This window comes from Ursus arctos, unplaced genomic scaffold, assembly GCF_023065955.2.
Source record: "Ursus arctos isolate Adak ecotype North America unplaced genomic scaffold, UrsArc2.0 scaffold_5, whole genome shotgun sequence".
NCBI classification, from domain to species: Eukaryota; Metazoa; Chordata; class Mammalia; order Carnivora; family Ursidae; genus Ursus; species Ursus arctos.
In genome coordinates, this window is record NW_026623067.1 from 37,883,571 (window position 1) to 37,895,251 (window position 11,681).

The window sequence follows — 11,681 nt, forward strand, 5'->3', positions numbered from 1 at the left end:
GGCTGGTTGCTAGGAGCCCTCTACATTGAGCGGCAGTTCAGAAATGCTGGGAGCCGCTGTGGGAACGCTGCCCCAGCTCCCCGAGGAACTCGAAATCTCCAGCTAATAAGGCATCGAGGCCCTGATCAGAAGGCACTAAAGGGGGCTGTTTTCCAAGAGGCGGCGCTCTACGAGCCCTAATCCCCTGTAGGTTGAAACTCTGTCACAGTTGCTCTCAGGAGTAAGTTTTAACCACCAGAACTCCCGCCCCACAAAAGTCCCTGTGTGATCTAGCCAGGTGGAATTCTAGAACCTCACCTCTGTCTACTGCCCTGCACATTTATACTCTCTGGAAATCAGTAACTAGTACTCATTTTCCTTCAGTACTTAGGTTAAGTGTCTCACTGGAGCCTCCACAACCCTGAGATTTCCTAGTTGTACTAATACTATCTTCTATCTTATTTAATGCTTGTTCATCTCCCCTTCTGAAGGAGGAACCCAGATTTTATATCCCCACTGTCTAGCACAGAGGCCTTAGAAAATACATTTGTTGAAAGACTGAAATTAGATTTCCGCCACACCCATGTCCTCACGTGACTACAGGCAGCCACCAACACCAAGCAGAGACACAGACACTCACCTCACACGGGTGTTAACCCCCAACCCTGTCCCAGGCCCAATATACTCACACCCAGTGAGGTCACTGAGGGATTTTTATTTGTACTGATTTTGCTATAAAGTGTTGCTGAGGTAGAGCCAACTGTCCAGGGCTGGACAGGGGCAAGGAACACAGGGACCCAGGGGAAGGACAGCCAGGGGCCTGGGTTATGGTGCAGGGCCTCTCAGTCATCCCCATAAACATTAATAAACTGGGCAATAAACAGAGGGTAGGCAAGAGCCAGAGGGGCAGGCAGAGAAGTCTTCAAGGAGTGAGAGGCTACAGGCCCCTGGAGAATGAAGGGGTATAGAGTTGGGCATGGATCCAGAGCCTCCTTACCCAGTCCTCCTGGATTAATTTAGGGCATATGGAGCAGAGAGGGTTTCAGGCGGAAGGCATCAAGAAAAGAGAAGACACCCCGCTTTCGAGGGGCTGCCCCTGCACCCCCAACCCCTCCTTTGAGCAGGGGGAGCGGCAGGGGACCTCCTGGGGAGTCCACGGAGCTGGTCCGCTTGAGCCGCAGGCGGGCACGGGCCTGGGCACCCCAGGCCTTGCCTCGAGCTGCAGAGGCCACAAGACACTTCTGGTACTGAACCTACGGAAAAGGGGAATGTGAGGATCCAGCTCCTTTCTGCCCCTGGACTCCCTGAAAGCTTCTGCAGAACAGGCAACTGGCCATGGCTTCAGTCTGGTATGAAGGAGGCTGGTAGTCGGCCCCATCTGGAGCCCCTACACACTCCCAGGGAGCTCAATAACAGAAACAAAATTTGACGTTTACTGAGCTAAGCATTTAAGGAGAGCTGGACACCGTGCTAAGTGCTTCACATAATCAAACTTAATCCAAAGTTATTCATCAGGTGTTATTACCATTTCGTAAATGAGGAAATTTTGGTTCAGAGAGAATATACGTGACTTGCCCAAGGTCACCTATGCAAAAAAATGATAGAACTGGAATTCAAACTTACCCATAAGGTACCTTAAGTGGTCTTCCTGATCCACAAACTTAAATTCACTGCTCAAAACCTTTCAGTGGCTCAAAGTGACTTGGGACAAAATAAACTTGACCACAATCTCTAAATTCTTCCATGACCTGGCGTTTTTTTCTGCCCCATCTCACTTCATCCGCCCCTCCAGATACACTAGATTCTTTTAGGTACCGTAATCCACTAACATTGCTCTCATCTTCGCAGCTGGGCATCCTTGTATTTGGCACACCTTCTGTCCCATTCCCCTTCACCTAACTTCTTCCTTGGACCTTCAGCTCTCAGCTTTCTATCACCTCTTTCAGGTAGCCTTCTGGAATGGGCTGTCTTCTCCATCATCCTGTGGTGTACAACTCCCTTCTGGTCTCTGATCTAACCTGAGTGTTTGGGTGTTCTGTGAGGGCAAAGTCTGTGCCTTCGGTATCAATGAATTCCCAGGATCAAGTATGGTGCCTGGTACCCTGTAGGCACTCATGTTTGTTACGGAAAGAGTAAGCTGAATTCATAGAGTGCAAGCATCCCACATTCCAATGCCCACAGATGCCAGGAAATACCCTAAATGAGACAAACGGGAGAGATAGTGCCCACCCTACTGCGAACAGCCCCTACAGGATTCAGCTCAATGTTGAAATTTATGTGTGTGCACCCAGGATCAGAGGTTCTGATATTTTAAGAGAAACAGGAATAGTAATTAATACATAAAATGTCCTGCCTCTAAATGTTAGCAATTAACTTAAACTTATTAAAAACAACAAGAGGGCCAAACAAAAGAGTAGTTTACTATAGTCAGCCCTGGGATTACTGGTTGGGGATTTCTGGAGAGTGCCGATCCTGAGCCCCAGTCACCAGCACAGAGCAGCTGCAGGGCCACCCCACCCACCCATTCCCACCCGTAACTCACCATACAAGCAGCCTGCACAGCTTCAGAGAGTCCCCCTGCATGGGGCTGGCACCAGAAGGCTGCACACTGAAAGCTCTGACGGCCCAGGTCAGCAATGAGGCCAAAGGTGTGAGGGTCACGGCCAACACCAATAAAGGTCACAAGGCGCACAGGGCACTGCCATAGTGGTTCCTCCTCTGCACCAGCTTCTGCCTGCCCACACCAGGCCTGGTCACTAGAGGACCGGGCACTGGCTGGACCCTGTGAGCTCTTTCAATAGTAAGCAATGAGCCCCTCAGCATCCATCCCACCCCTCCACAGCCCCCAACTTCACCTTCTTCTGGTACCTGAATGGGATGCGCAGTCATCAGAGAGTCAGACACACTGAGCATGGCAGGGACCCAGGTATCCTGGTCCCCTCGGGTGGTGAGGGTACAAATGGCCTCATTCAGCACGTCCATGCCTGGGGGGACATGCCCACCATAGTGTCTCCCAGATGTAAAGAAAGAAGGGATCTGCAGGGAGTGTCTAGGCCCCTCTCACTGACCTGGGATTCAGAGACATGGCAATAGAAGGGCTGGGGCTGGGCTTAGAATCCTGAGTTGGGAAGGATGGCACATTCTAGGCCAGACAGGGCCATGGGAGCACTTTGAAAAACGGTGATAGATCCTACCATACCCACCTTCCCTGACCTCATGTAGCCCACCTCCTCAGCCAGCTCAGTCCTCACCCATGGCTTTGTTGACTGGCAAGGTCCCCATGTACAGTGCCTCGTACTTCTGAGCAGCCTGACTCACTGCATCCAGCAGCTCCACTGAAATGTACACACAGCAAGTTGGCCTGGGTGCTCTCTCAATGACCCCCTTACAGGAGGACAGGAGGGCCCTTCTGAGAATTGGAGCTAGCAGAAAGAAGGCCACGGGTGCTCCTCCAATTCAGAGTTTGGGATCCCTGGAACCAGCACACATCAGAAGTCCCACATCTCCAGGGAAGTACTAAACAACCCACTTTCACTAAAGTAGCCTCTTACTGCAATGAAGGACCTCCCTCCCCATACCTTGCCGTGGCAGGTCCTCAGGGGAGATGGGGTCTAGGGAGGAGCAAGGGGAATCACCATTGACACCTACACGCTCTGACAAGATCTGAAACACAATGCAACCAGCATGAGATAAAGGGAGAGGGGAGCTGAGGTAAGGAGCCAATACTTCCTGAACCCAACCACCTTGGGAGCTTCAGACCAGCTCCACACCCACATTCCCCGCACCACTCTTGGCCCTTACCTGGGCACAGAGCCCATGTAGGGCACTGGCGATGGCCTTGGCAGGGACATCACAGCGAAACACATGGCACTTGAGCATACAGCTGTCTTTGTCGCCCGCCACAAAAGCGAAGTCCCTGGCAGGGTCAGAGATGGGGCTGGGGCTGGGGCAGGGATGGGCAGAGATTGGGGTAGGGTAGAGGCTGGGTAGGAACAGGGACCTCTAGTGCTTGCAGGACAATGGAAAGTCAGGCAAAGGACGTGGCGGGGAGAGAACAGGGAGATCAGGGCTGGGGCTCAAGGCACCGGGGCTGTCGCTCACCTGTCACTGTTCCGGAAGCATGTGGGAGCACAGGAGAGAATCAGCCCAGCCTCTCAGGCTCTCCCCCATCCGTCCCTGCTGAGCTGGGCCCACCCTCCCCAACCAGAGCTGGACCAGGCAGGGGAGGCAGAGCTTGGGTCCATGTCAGAGGATCTGTGTCCGGGGGTTCAAGTACAGAGGATCAGCATCAGTGGGGATCACAGCCTACAGGCGGGAGGGAGGAGCAACTCTCACTCGGCGGGAGGTAGGGGTCCTCACCGGCCCTTGGAGCTGCCCACACCCCACACACGGATGTGCACCAGAGGCTGGCAGTGGATCAGACTGTGGTCCAGAGGATTCACCAGGCTCATGGCATCCTTCTTTAGGATCATCAGCATGTTCTGACCCTGCCAAGGAAAGGTCAGTCCAGAGCTCAGATGAAGGTGGTTGCCACAGAGAACAGGCAATTCAGCAACAACTGTCTCTGCTGGGCCCTGGGCCGAATCCCTTGAAGGCCCAGCCAGCTCACCTCACCCCAGGCACCATCTGGGGGCTGGCTGCGGCTACGGCTGCGCATCTGAGCCAGTTGCTGGATGCAGTTATTGACTGCAATACTGCTCTTCCCTGGTACAAGATCCTCTTCGGGTACCTCTACCCAACCCAGGGAGCGGACTGCAAAGCACTGACGGGTTAGGGGAAAGGACAGGAGGGCCCTGAGTGAGTGGAGGTGGACATGGAAGTGGAACAGGAGGCAAAACAGGATGAGACGTGTCACAGGTTCCACACACATAAACCTGCCAGTACCCACTCCTTTCACCCTTCATCATCTCTTCTCAGCCCAATCCCACCCCTGACCTTTCCCTTGGAACAATCCACCACCGCCACAACCATTCCTTGGGCCCTCAGGCCCAAGACACTACCTTAGCTCCTGGTTCCATGCTCTGGATGTAGGATTCCTCACCATACCAGGACAGAGAGTTCCTGGAAGAGTGGAGAGCTCGTAAGGTGATCACACTTCCTACAGAAGGGACAGTGGGGAAACCCTGACTGCCTGATGTCATGAGATGTAGGATAAGACCCAGAACATAGTGCCCCAAACATAAAACCAGAGTGGGAGAGGGCCCAAGACATATATAAATGTAACTGAGAGTGTGGTTTAAAATTCGAAAAAAAAAATTCAGGACATGGGACATAGAATAAAAGTTGCAAATATGGGGGCGCCTGGGTGGCACAACGGTTAAGCGTCTGCCTTCGGCTCGGGGCGTGATCCTGGCGTTGTGGGATCGAGCCCCACATCAGGCTCCTCCGCTGTGAGCCTGCTTCTTCCTCTCCCACTCCCCCTGCTTGTGTTCCCTCTCTCGCTAGCTGTCTCTGTCTCTGTCAAATAAATAAATAAAATCTTAAAAAAAAAAAAAAGTTGCAAATATGGAACAGGATCCAAAACAACAGGACCAGAACCCCAAATTGAGAAAAGACTCTCTAGAACACAGGACAGGAACCCCCACGGAAAGAGCTCAGTACAGTGGCCAAGATCTAGAACATGATTTATCAGTACCCAGAATAGGGAAGAACATGTAGCAAAACACAGATCATGGAACAAAGGACAAACTTCAAAATACTAAGACTAAAAAATGGGACAGAGCCAAGAACCTGGGCTTGAAAGCAGAATGTGGGTCCAGCTGCATCACTGAATGCCATAGAACCCCAAGTCTTTCATTAGGTCTTGCCTATCCCTGTTACCTGCGGTCCAGTGAGCTCTCCAGGCTAGAGAAGGATCTCCCCTTGGGGGGCCGAAGTGCCCAAATCCCCTCCGTCCTCTGTAGAGAGGGAACCAGGTCAGTGTGGCAACAGGCCTAGATCCACACACGGACTCAGACCCCCTTCTCCCACTCCACCTACCGTGCCTGGGTCCTCTGCATCTCCTGTCTCCCAGGTTGGGCGCTGCCACTGGGTGCTGCCACTAGGCACATGCCAATAGTAAGTACCTGCAGCATCGCGTATCTTTCTCCAGCCAGGGGGCAGTCCTGGCTCCCCCTCAAGACTCTGGTCCCCCCACAAGTCATCTACCGGAACATAGGATGGGGAGAGGAATCACGGGATTGGAGAGGGAAGGCATATTAGTGAGTTCAGAATAACCCTGTCAGAACCCTCCCTCCAGGGGCGCCTGGGTGGCTCAGTCGGTTGAGCCGCTGCCTTCTACTCAGGTCATGATCTCAGGGTCCTGGGATCGGCCCCACGTGGGGCTCTCTGCTCAGCAGGGAGCCTGCCTGTCCCTTTCCTCCCCGCTTGTGCTCTCTCTCGCTCTCTCTCAAATTAATAAATTATAATTAAAAAAACAAAAAACAAAAAAACGCTCCCTCCATCCCAAAGGGAACAATCCTTAGGATGGAGGTCCAGAAGGTAGGTCCTTTACAGCGCAAAGATCCAGGGTTCATTTGTCCCCTGGTCCTCACCCTAAGACATACCCCGTCAACTCGTTCACCCTCAGCTCCCCATCCTCCCATTGGGCCCCTCCGTGCACACCATCGCAGTTGACCAGAATGATGGCCAGCATGTAATCCTTGCCCAGCATAGCCCCGACCGCGTCCCCGCCGGCCTTTGCCGGCCCGCAATCTCAGCCCAGCTCGACGTCCGGATCTGCTGCGCCCACAAGCCCAGCCTCTCTGCGCTGGCCGGGCCAACCGGCGCCGCACAAATCCGAGGTGGGGTAAGAGCCGGATCCCAGGGGCGGGAAAGGACGAGCCCGAGCAGCGCCGCCCGCCGAGGGGTGGCGCGTGTAAACAGGCCTCTGAATCCCCAAGTGGGTGCGCGTTTCCGTGCGTGGCTCCGGGAAAGGCGCACCGACGCCAACGGCCCCACTGACATCACGCCGCAACTGTGAGTTCATCAAAGGGCGGACGACCAGCCAGACGAACGTGCACAGCGCGCACATGCGCACGAGTGAGCTCTTCGCTTCCAGGTCGTGTGCGCGCGCGGACACGCAGCTTGTGCCGCGCCGGAGGCGTCACGTGGGAGTACCTGAGAGACGGAGACTACCCGGGCTCCGCCGGCCGAAGAGCACCTTCATCCTTTCCAAAAATGCCCCGGAAGTGCCTCCGCCCTCAGTAAAGATGGCCGTAGCACTTAGCATGAGGGAGGCGGGGCTGCGCCTGCGCAACAAGTTCGGCGGGGAAGATGGCGGATGACAAGGTGAGTGAATGTGGGGATTTTCTGCAGTGTGGGATGGTCTTCACACCGTCCTTGGGAGAGGCGACACTGGAGCCTCTCTTGCGTAGGGGTGCCGTTTATGGGGTTTTTCCTCTTGTTGGGTTTATACTGTCGACTGCCTCAACATTGGGGAGTGGAGTAGCGGAGCACTACACGAGGCAAGCAGAGCCGGGCATCTCCCAAGTGTCCTCTCCCGGGACCCTCACGATCCTTAGTTACCGGCACACAGCCAAACACACTCACCCTGACACACTCCTCACTCTTTTTCATTCCCTAGCCCCCCGAAATTTCTCTCCCAGGAACACGACGTTTCCAAGCCACACGGATACGCACATTCTCATTCAGACTCTATTGCGCATACGCTGAATTTCATACTTTGAGGTGATCAGAGCCACTCGGTTCATTTACCCATACTCCTGCAGACAGCCACCCCACCCCTACCCCAGCTAGTGCATCCAGTCACACATTCAGTGTGAGAAGCCCAGGCAGAAATCAGATTTATCCCAGAGCGTCCAGGGAACTGCCTCAGGCCATTATTCACCATTGGTCTGAAGTTCAGCACCATCCTCACATTTACTAAGTACTTACCAGTCTTTGTGTTAGGCTTGGGGACCCAATAGGCAAGACCAACCGGTTGCCACTTTCAGGTAGCTTATAGTCAAGTCAGTCAGCCCGATAAATTTAATTGAAGGGGCTAGCTGTTCCTCTTGCCTCTCTACACACTGCTTGCTGTACAAAATTCTGTAACGGTTGTCACAGATGAGGATCCCATATGTCACTCCCTCCGTGGCTCCCGTGTGAATTGACTTTTGAATGTCTTTTCTTCGTTACCACCATCATCTCAGGAAGTTTTTGTAAGAAGAGATTTCTCATGCTCGCACCCCCACCCACCCAGCCTCTGATAGACCTGAGCGGAGAACGGGGCTGCGTTAACCTGCTGGAGGCGGCTTCTTTCTTGTTCTAGGATTCTCTGCCCAAGCTTAAGGACCTGGCATTTCTCAAGAACCAGCTGGAACGCCTGCAGCAGCGTGTGGAAGACGAAGTCAGCAGTGGTGTGAGCCAGGTAAAGTTGCACGTGCCTACCACTCTCCCCCACCACCACCGTTGGGCTGCATTGCCCTATATGCTTTTGAATGGGTAATAGAGATTTATTCAGCAAATGGTTATTGAGGGCTGTTTCACTGTGACCCCAAGGAAAGTTTCCCTAAGAAAATGACACTTGAACTGGCATCTTAAATAGAAGTTAACTAGGTAAAGAGGAGAGGATAGAACATTTCAGGCAGATGGAACAACATATGCAAAGCTTTCATGGTTGGAAGTAGCATGATGAACTTGGGGAGTGAAAATAGTTTAGTTTGGCTGCAGTAATGGGGAGCATGATAGGAAGTGAGGCTGGAGAAGCAGGCAGGGGCCAGATTCCTCAGAGACATCTCTGTACCTTTGTGGTAGGGTTCTGTGGTTGGAGTCTTCTAACCACAGGGTTCTGAGACTGTGTGATCAGGACTTCTAGGTTCTTTTTCTGCCTCCAGAACCTTGAGAAAATCTTTGAAGAGAATACTGCAGAGTAAGGAGGAGCAGGTGGCGGGATGCTCTAGGGCCAGCTTGAGTAGATCCTGGGTCGAGAAGGGAGACCCTGGCTGAGTTTCCTCCTTCATTTTGCTCCACAGGATGGCTCGCTTATGTCCTCCCCATTCCTCAAGGGCTTCTTAGCCGGCTATGTGGTGGCCAAACTGAGGGCATCAGCAGTGTTGGGCTTTGCTGTGGGTACCTGCACTGGCATCTACGCAGCTCAGGCATATGCTGTGCCCAATGTGGAGAAGACATTGAGGGACTATCTTCGGTCATTGCGAAAGGGGCCTGACTAGCTCTGGATCTCATGGGGGAGGAAGGATGAGCACCTCAGTCCTGCAGGTTGAGGCCTTTCAACCACAGACACCATATTTGGCTTCCCCACCTATCACCCTTTTGCTGTCTCCAACTTGCCCACAGCCTTCATCCTTGCTTTCCTTCCTGCAGAGGGTAAACAGTGGCTTATCAGCCAGCAGTTTGGATGCCCCTCCTTAACCCCATGGGACTGGCCCCAAGACTGTAGCTTCTAGGACCACACCAGCCCCTTCCTCTTCCAGCCCTGACTGTGGAGTTTGCAGCTGGCTCTGATTCTAAGTATTCTCTCTAGCGATGTACCACGGCTCCTTCCTCCTGCGAGCTGGCTCCGTACTGATTTTCCCCAAACTTGTTACAATTCCCGCTACCCCCTTGCTGGCTACGCAGGCCACCCAGGGTCTGGTTTGGGCATGAGTGTAGAGGACGGGGGTTCGCCAGGCCTGGGCCGACCCAGGCAGGCCCGCTGGACCCTGATGCTACTCCTGTCCACTGCCATGTATGGTGCCCATGCCCCGTTGCTGGCACTGTGCCATGTGAACGGCAGAGTGCCCTTCCGGCCCTCCTCGGCTGTGCTGCTGACTGAGCTGACCAAGCTACTGTTGTGCGCCTTCTCCCTCTTGGTGGGCTGGCAGGCGTGGCCCCAGGGGGCCCCACCATGGCGCCAGGCTGCCCCCTTTGCACTGTCAGCCCTACTCTACGGAGCTAACAACAACCTGGTGATCTATCTACAACGTTACATGGACCCCAGCACCTACCAGGTGCTGAGCAATCTCAAGATTGGAAGCACGGCCCTGTTCTACTGCCTCTGTCTCCGGCACCGCCTCTCTGCACGCCAGGGCTTAGCACTACTGCTGCTGATGGCAGCAGGGGCCTGCTATGCAGCTGGTGGCCTCCAGGACCCTGGGAACACCCTTCCTGGACCCCCTTCGGCAGCTGCGGCTGGCCCCATGCCCCTGCATATCACTCCACTGGGACTGCTGCTTCTCATCTTGTACTGTCTGATCTCAGGCCTGTCGTCCGTGTACACAGAACTGCTTATGAAGCGACAGCGGCTGCCCCTAGCACTTCAGAACCTCTTCCTCTACACTTTTGGTGTGCTCCTGAATCTAGGTCTGCATGCAGGTGGTGGCCCTGGCCCAGGCTTCCTGGAGGGTTTCTCCGGATGGGCAGCGCTTGTGGTGCTGAGCCAGGCACTAAATGGACTGCTCATGTCAGCTGTCATGAAGCACGGCAGCAGCATCACACGCCTGTTTGTTGTGTCCTGCTCACTGGTGGTCAATGCCGTGCTCTCGGCAGCCCTGCTGCGGCTGCAGCTCACAGCTGCCTTCTTCCTGGCCACGCTGCTCATTGGTCTGGCTGTGCGCCTGTACTATGGCAGCCGCTAGCCCCTGACCACCTCCACCCAGACTCCTGACCCTGTTGATTGGGCACCACCATCAGAGCCACCTCCCAGGCTTCCGGACCCTTCCTCAGCAGCCAGCCCTGTAACAAGTGCCTTGTGACAAAAGCTGGGGAGGTGAGAGCAGCCAGGTTAGTCTCTGGAGATAGGTAAATGAAAGGTTATCCCAGGAGACTTGAAGACTGGGTTTGATTAAAGAAACTTTCCAGAAGTTCATCCACACTAAGGAATTGGGGGAGCATCAATACCTAGGCCTTAGAAATGACCCTACCCCCGATAGAGGAGGCTCCTTGCCTCATCCTGCATGAATGCAGTTGTTTCAACCAGGGTATGGGCAGCAGTTGGCTATCCTTGCCTCCTGTGGTCGCCCCAACAAACCCATTACCCCCAGGCCTGGTATGGGCAACTCCAGCCCCGCTTTGGTACATGACTCCCCCATTAAAGACATTCACCCTTCACTGTTATGCAGGAAAGCCCAATTGCCACAGCTTTTATACTGATCACCCAGGCCACTCTTCCAAGCTCCCCTAGATCCAGCAGCACCTGGAGACAATGCCCCATGCTCCTTCCACAGCACTGCTCTCCACACCCATCCAGCCTTTGTTGGAAACCCCAGAGAGGGCTGGAGCTTGACTCATCTCAGGGAATGTTGCCCCTGGGCCCTGGCTTAAGGCTACACTCCTGACCTCTCTGCTCACCCCAAGGGCCCTCTCAAAGCCCACTGCCCCCCTCTGCAGCTCCTAGGAGGTACCATTCTTCTCACTCTGGGTCCTGCCACTGCCTAGCAGTGTCCCAGCTCTCAACAGTTTAGGGAAGCTCTACACAGAGTGACCTGGAACCAGGCACAGGGAAATTTGGTGTAGCTCAATCAGTGTCTCTAACTATGTAAGCAATAAAGTCTTAATAAAGTGTTCTGGGGGTGCAGGTGGTTCCTGCAATTGGCTACGATAGTCCTGCGTCTTCTCTGTTGCGTAGCTTCACTCAAACATAATTTTGTTCTCCTAGTGCCCTGAATGTCTTAATGCTGGAGTAACTTACAGACTGGGAGCATTATTTCCTTTCGGGCTCCATGGAGTGGAGACTGTTCTCTGTCAATAGAACTTTCCAAATTTCTCTGAAGCACAAAACTTGG

General features: G+C 53.9%; 3 protein-coding genes across 15 annotated transcripts; 2 read left to right on the plus strand and 1 right to left on the minus strand.

Annotated features, from left to right (window-relative positions):
• Positions 1 to 9: 9 nt before the first annotated feature.
• APBB3 (amyloid beta precursor protein binding family B member 3) lies at positions 10 to 9,024 on the minus strand. Of its 13 annotated transcripts, none has more exons than XM_057307121.1 (12): positions 6,583 to 7,067; positions 5,959 to 6,122; positions 5,800 to 5,876; positions 4,980 to 5,077; positions 4,589 to 4,741; positions 4,339 to 4,466; positions 3,781 to 3,895; positions 3,558 to 3,642; positions 3,231 to 3,314; positions 2,848 to 2,963; positions 2,522 to 2,770; positions 10 to 102 (listed from the first exon to the last, which is right to left on the minus strand). In XM_057307121.1, exons 1-12 carry the CDS (start codon positions 6,922 to 6,924, stop codon positions 10 to 12), a joined length of 1,704 nt encoding a protein of 567 aa, XP_057163104.1. In that variant the 5' UTR covers positions 6,925 to 7,067. The 13 variants fall into 13 exon arrangements, with proteins under 13 accessions (XP_057163104.1, XP_044243395.1, XP_057163105.1 ...); XM_044387460.3 differs by lacking the exons at positions 10 to 102; positions 6,583 to 7,067 and adding exons at positions 675 to 1,232; positions 7,078 to 9,024 and having other exon boundaries at positions 4,980 to 5,040; XM_057307122.1 differs by lacking the exons at positions 10 to 102; positions 6,583 to 7,067 and adding exons at positions 675 to 1,232; positions 7,078 to 9,024.
• Positions 6,949 to 11,492, plus strand: SLC35A4 (solute carrier family 35 member A4). The gene is made up of 3 exons (XM_026508153.4): positions 6,949 to 7,248; positions 8,231 to 8,329; positions 8,934 to 11,492. The coding sequence occupies exons 1-3, from the start codon at positions 7,234 to 7,236 to the stop codon at positions 9,129 to 9,131; spliced, it is 312 nt and encodes a 103-aa protein (XP_026363938.1). The 5' UTR covers positions 6,949 to 7,233; the 3' UTR covers positions 9,132 to 11,492.
• LOC113261830 (probable UDP-sugar transporter protein SLC35A4) lies at positions 9,561 to 10,535 on the plus strand. Its single transcript, XM_026508152.3, has one exon. The coding sequence runs from the start codon at positions 9,561 to 9,563 to the stop codon at positions 10,533 to 10,535; it is 975 nt and encodes a 324-aa protein (XP_026363937.1).
• Positions 11,493 to 11,681: the final 189 nt, after the last annotated feature.

Excerpts from the sequence above, each read along its gene's own strand:
- APBB3 (XM_057307117.1), bottom strand. The coding sequence starts at position 6,924 with ATGTCAGTGGGGCCGTTGGCGTCGGTGCGCCTTTCCCGGAGCCACGCA. Across the intron at positions 5,877-5,958 it reads ATGCAGAGGACCCAGGCACG|AGGACGGAGGGGATTTGGGC; the intron begins GTAGGTGGAGTG and ends CCCTCTCTACAG. Across the intron at positions 3,643-3,780 it reads TACATGGGCTCTGTGCCCAG|ATCTTGTCAGAGCGTGTAGG; the intron begins GTAAGGGCCAAG and ends ATTGTGTTTCAG.
- SLC35A4 (XM_026508153.4), top strand. Across the intron at positions 8,330-8,933 it reads TCAGCAGTGGTGTGAGCCAG|GATGGCTCGCTTATGTCCTC; the intron begins GTAAAGTTGCAC and ends TTTGCTCCACAG.
- LOC113261830 (XM_026508152.3), top strand. The coding sequence starts at position 9,561 with ATGAGTGTAGAGGACGGGGGTTCGCCAGGCCTGGGCCGACCCAGGCAG.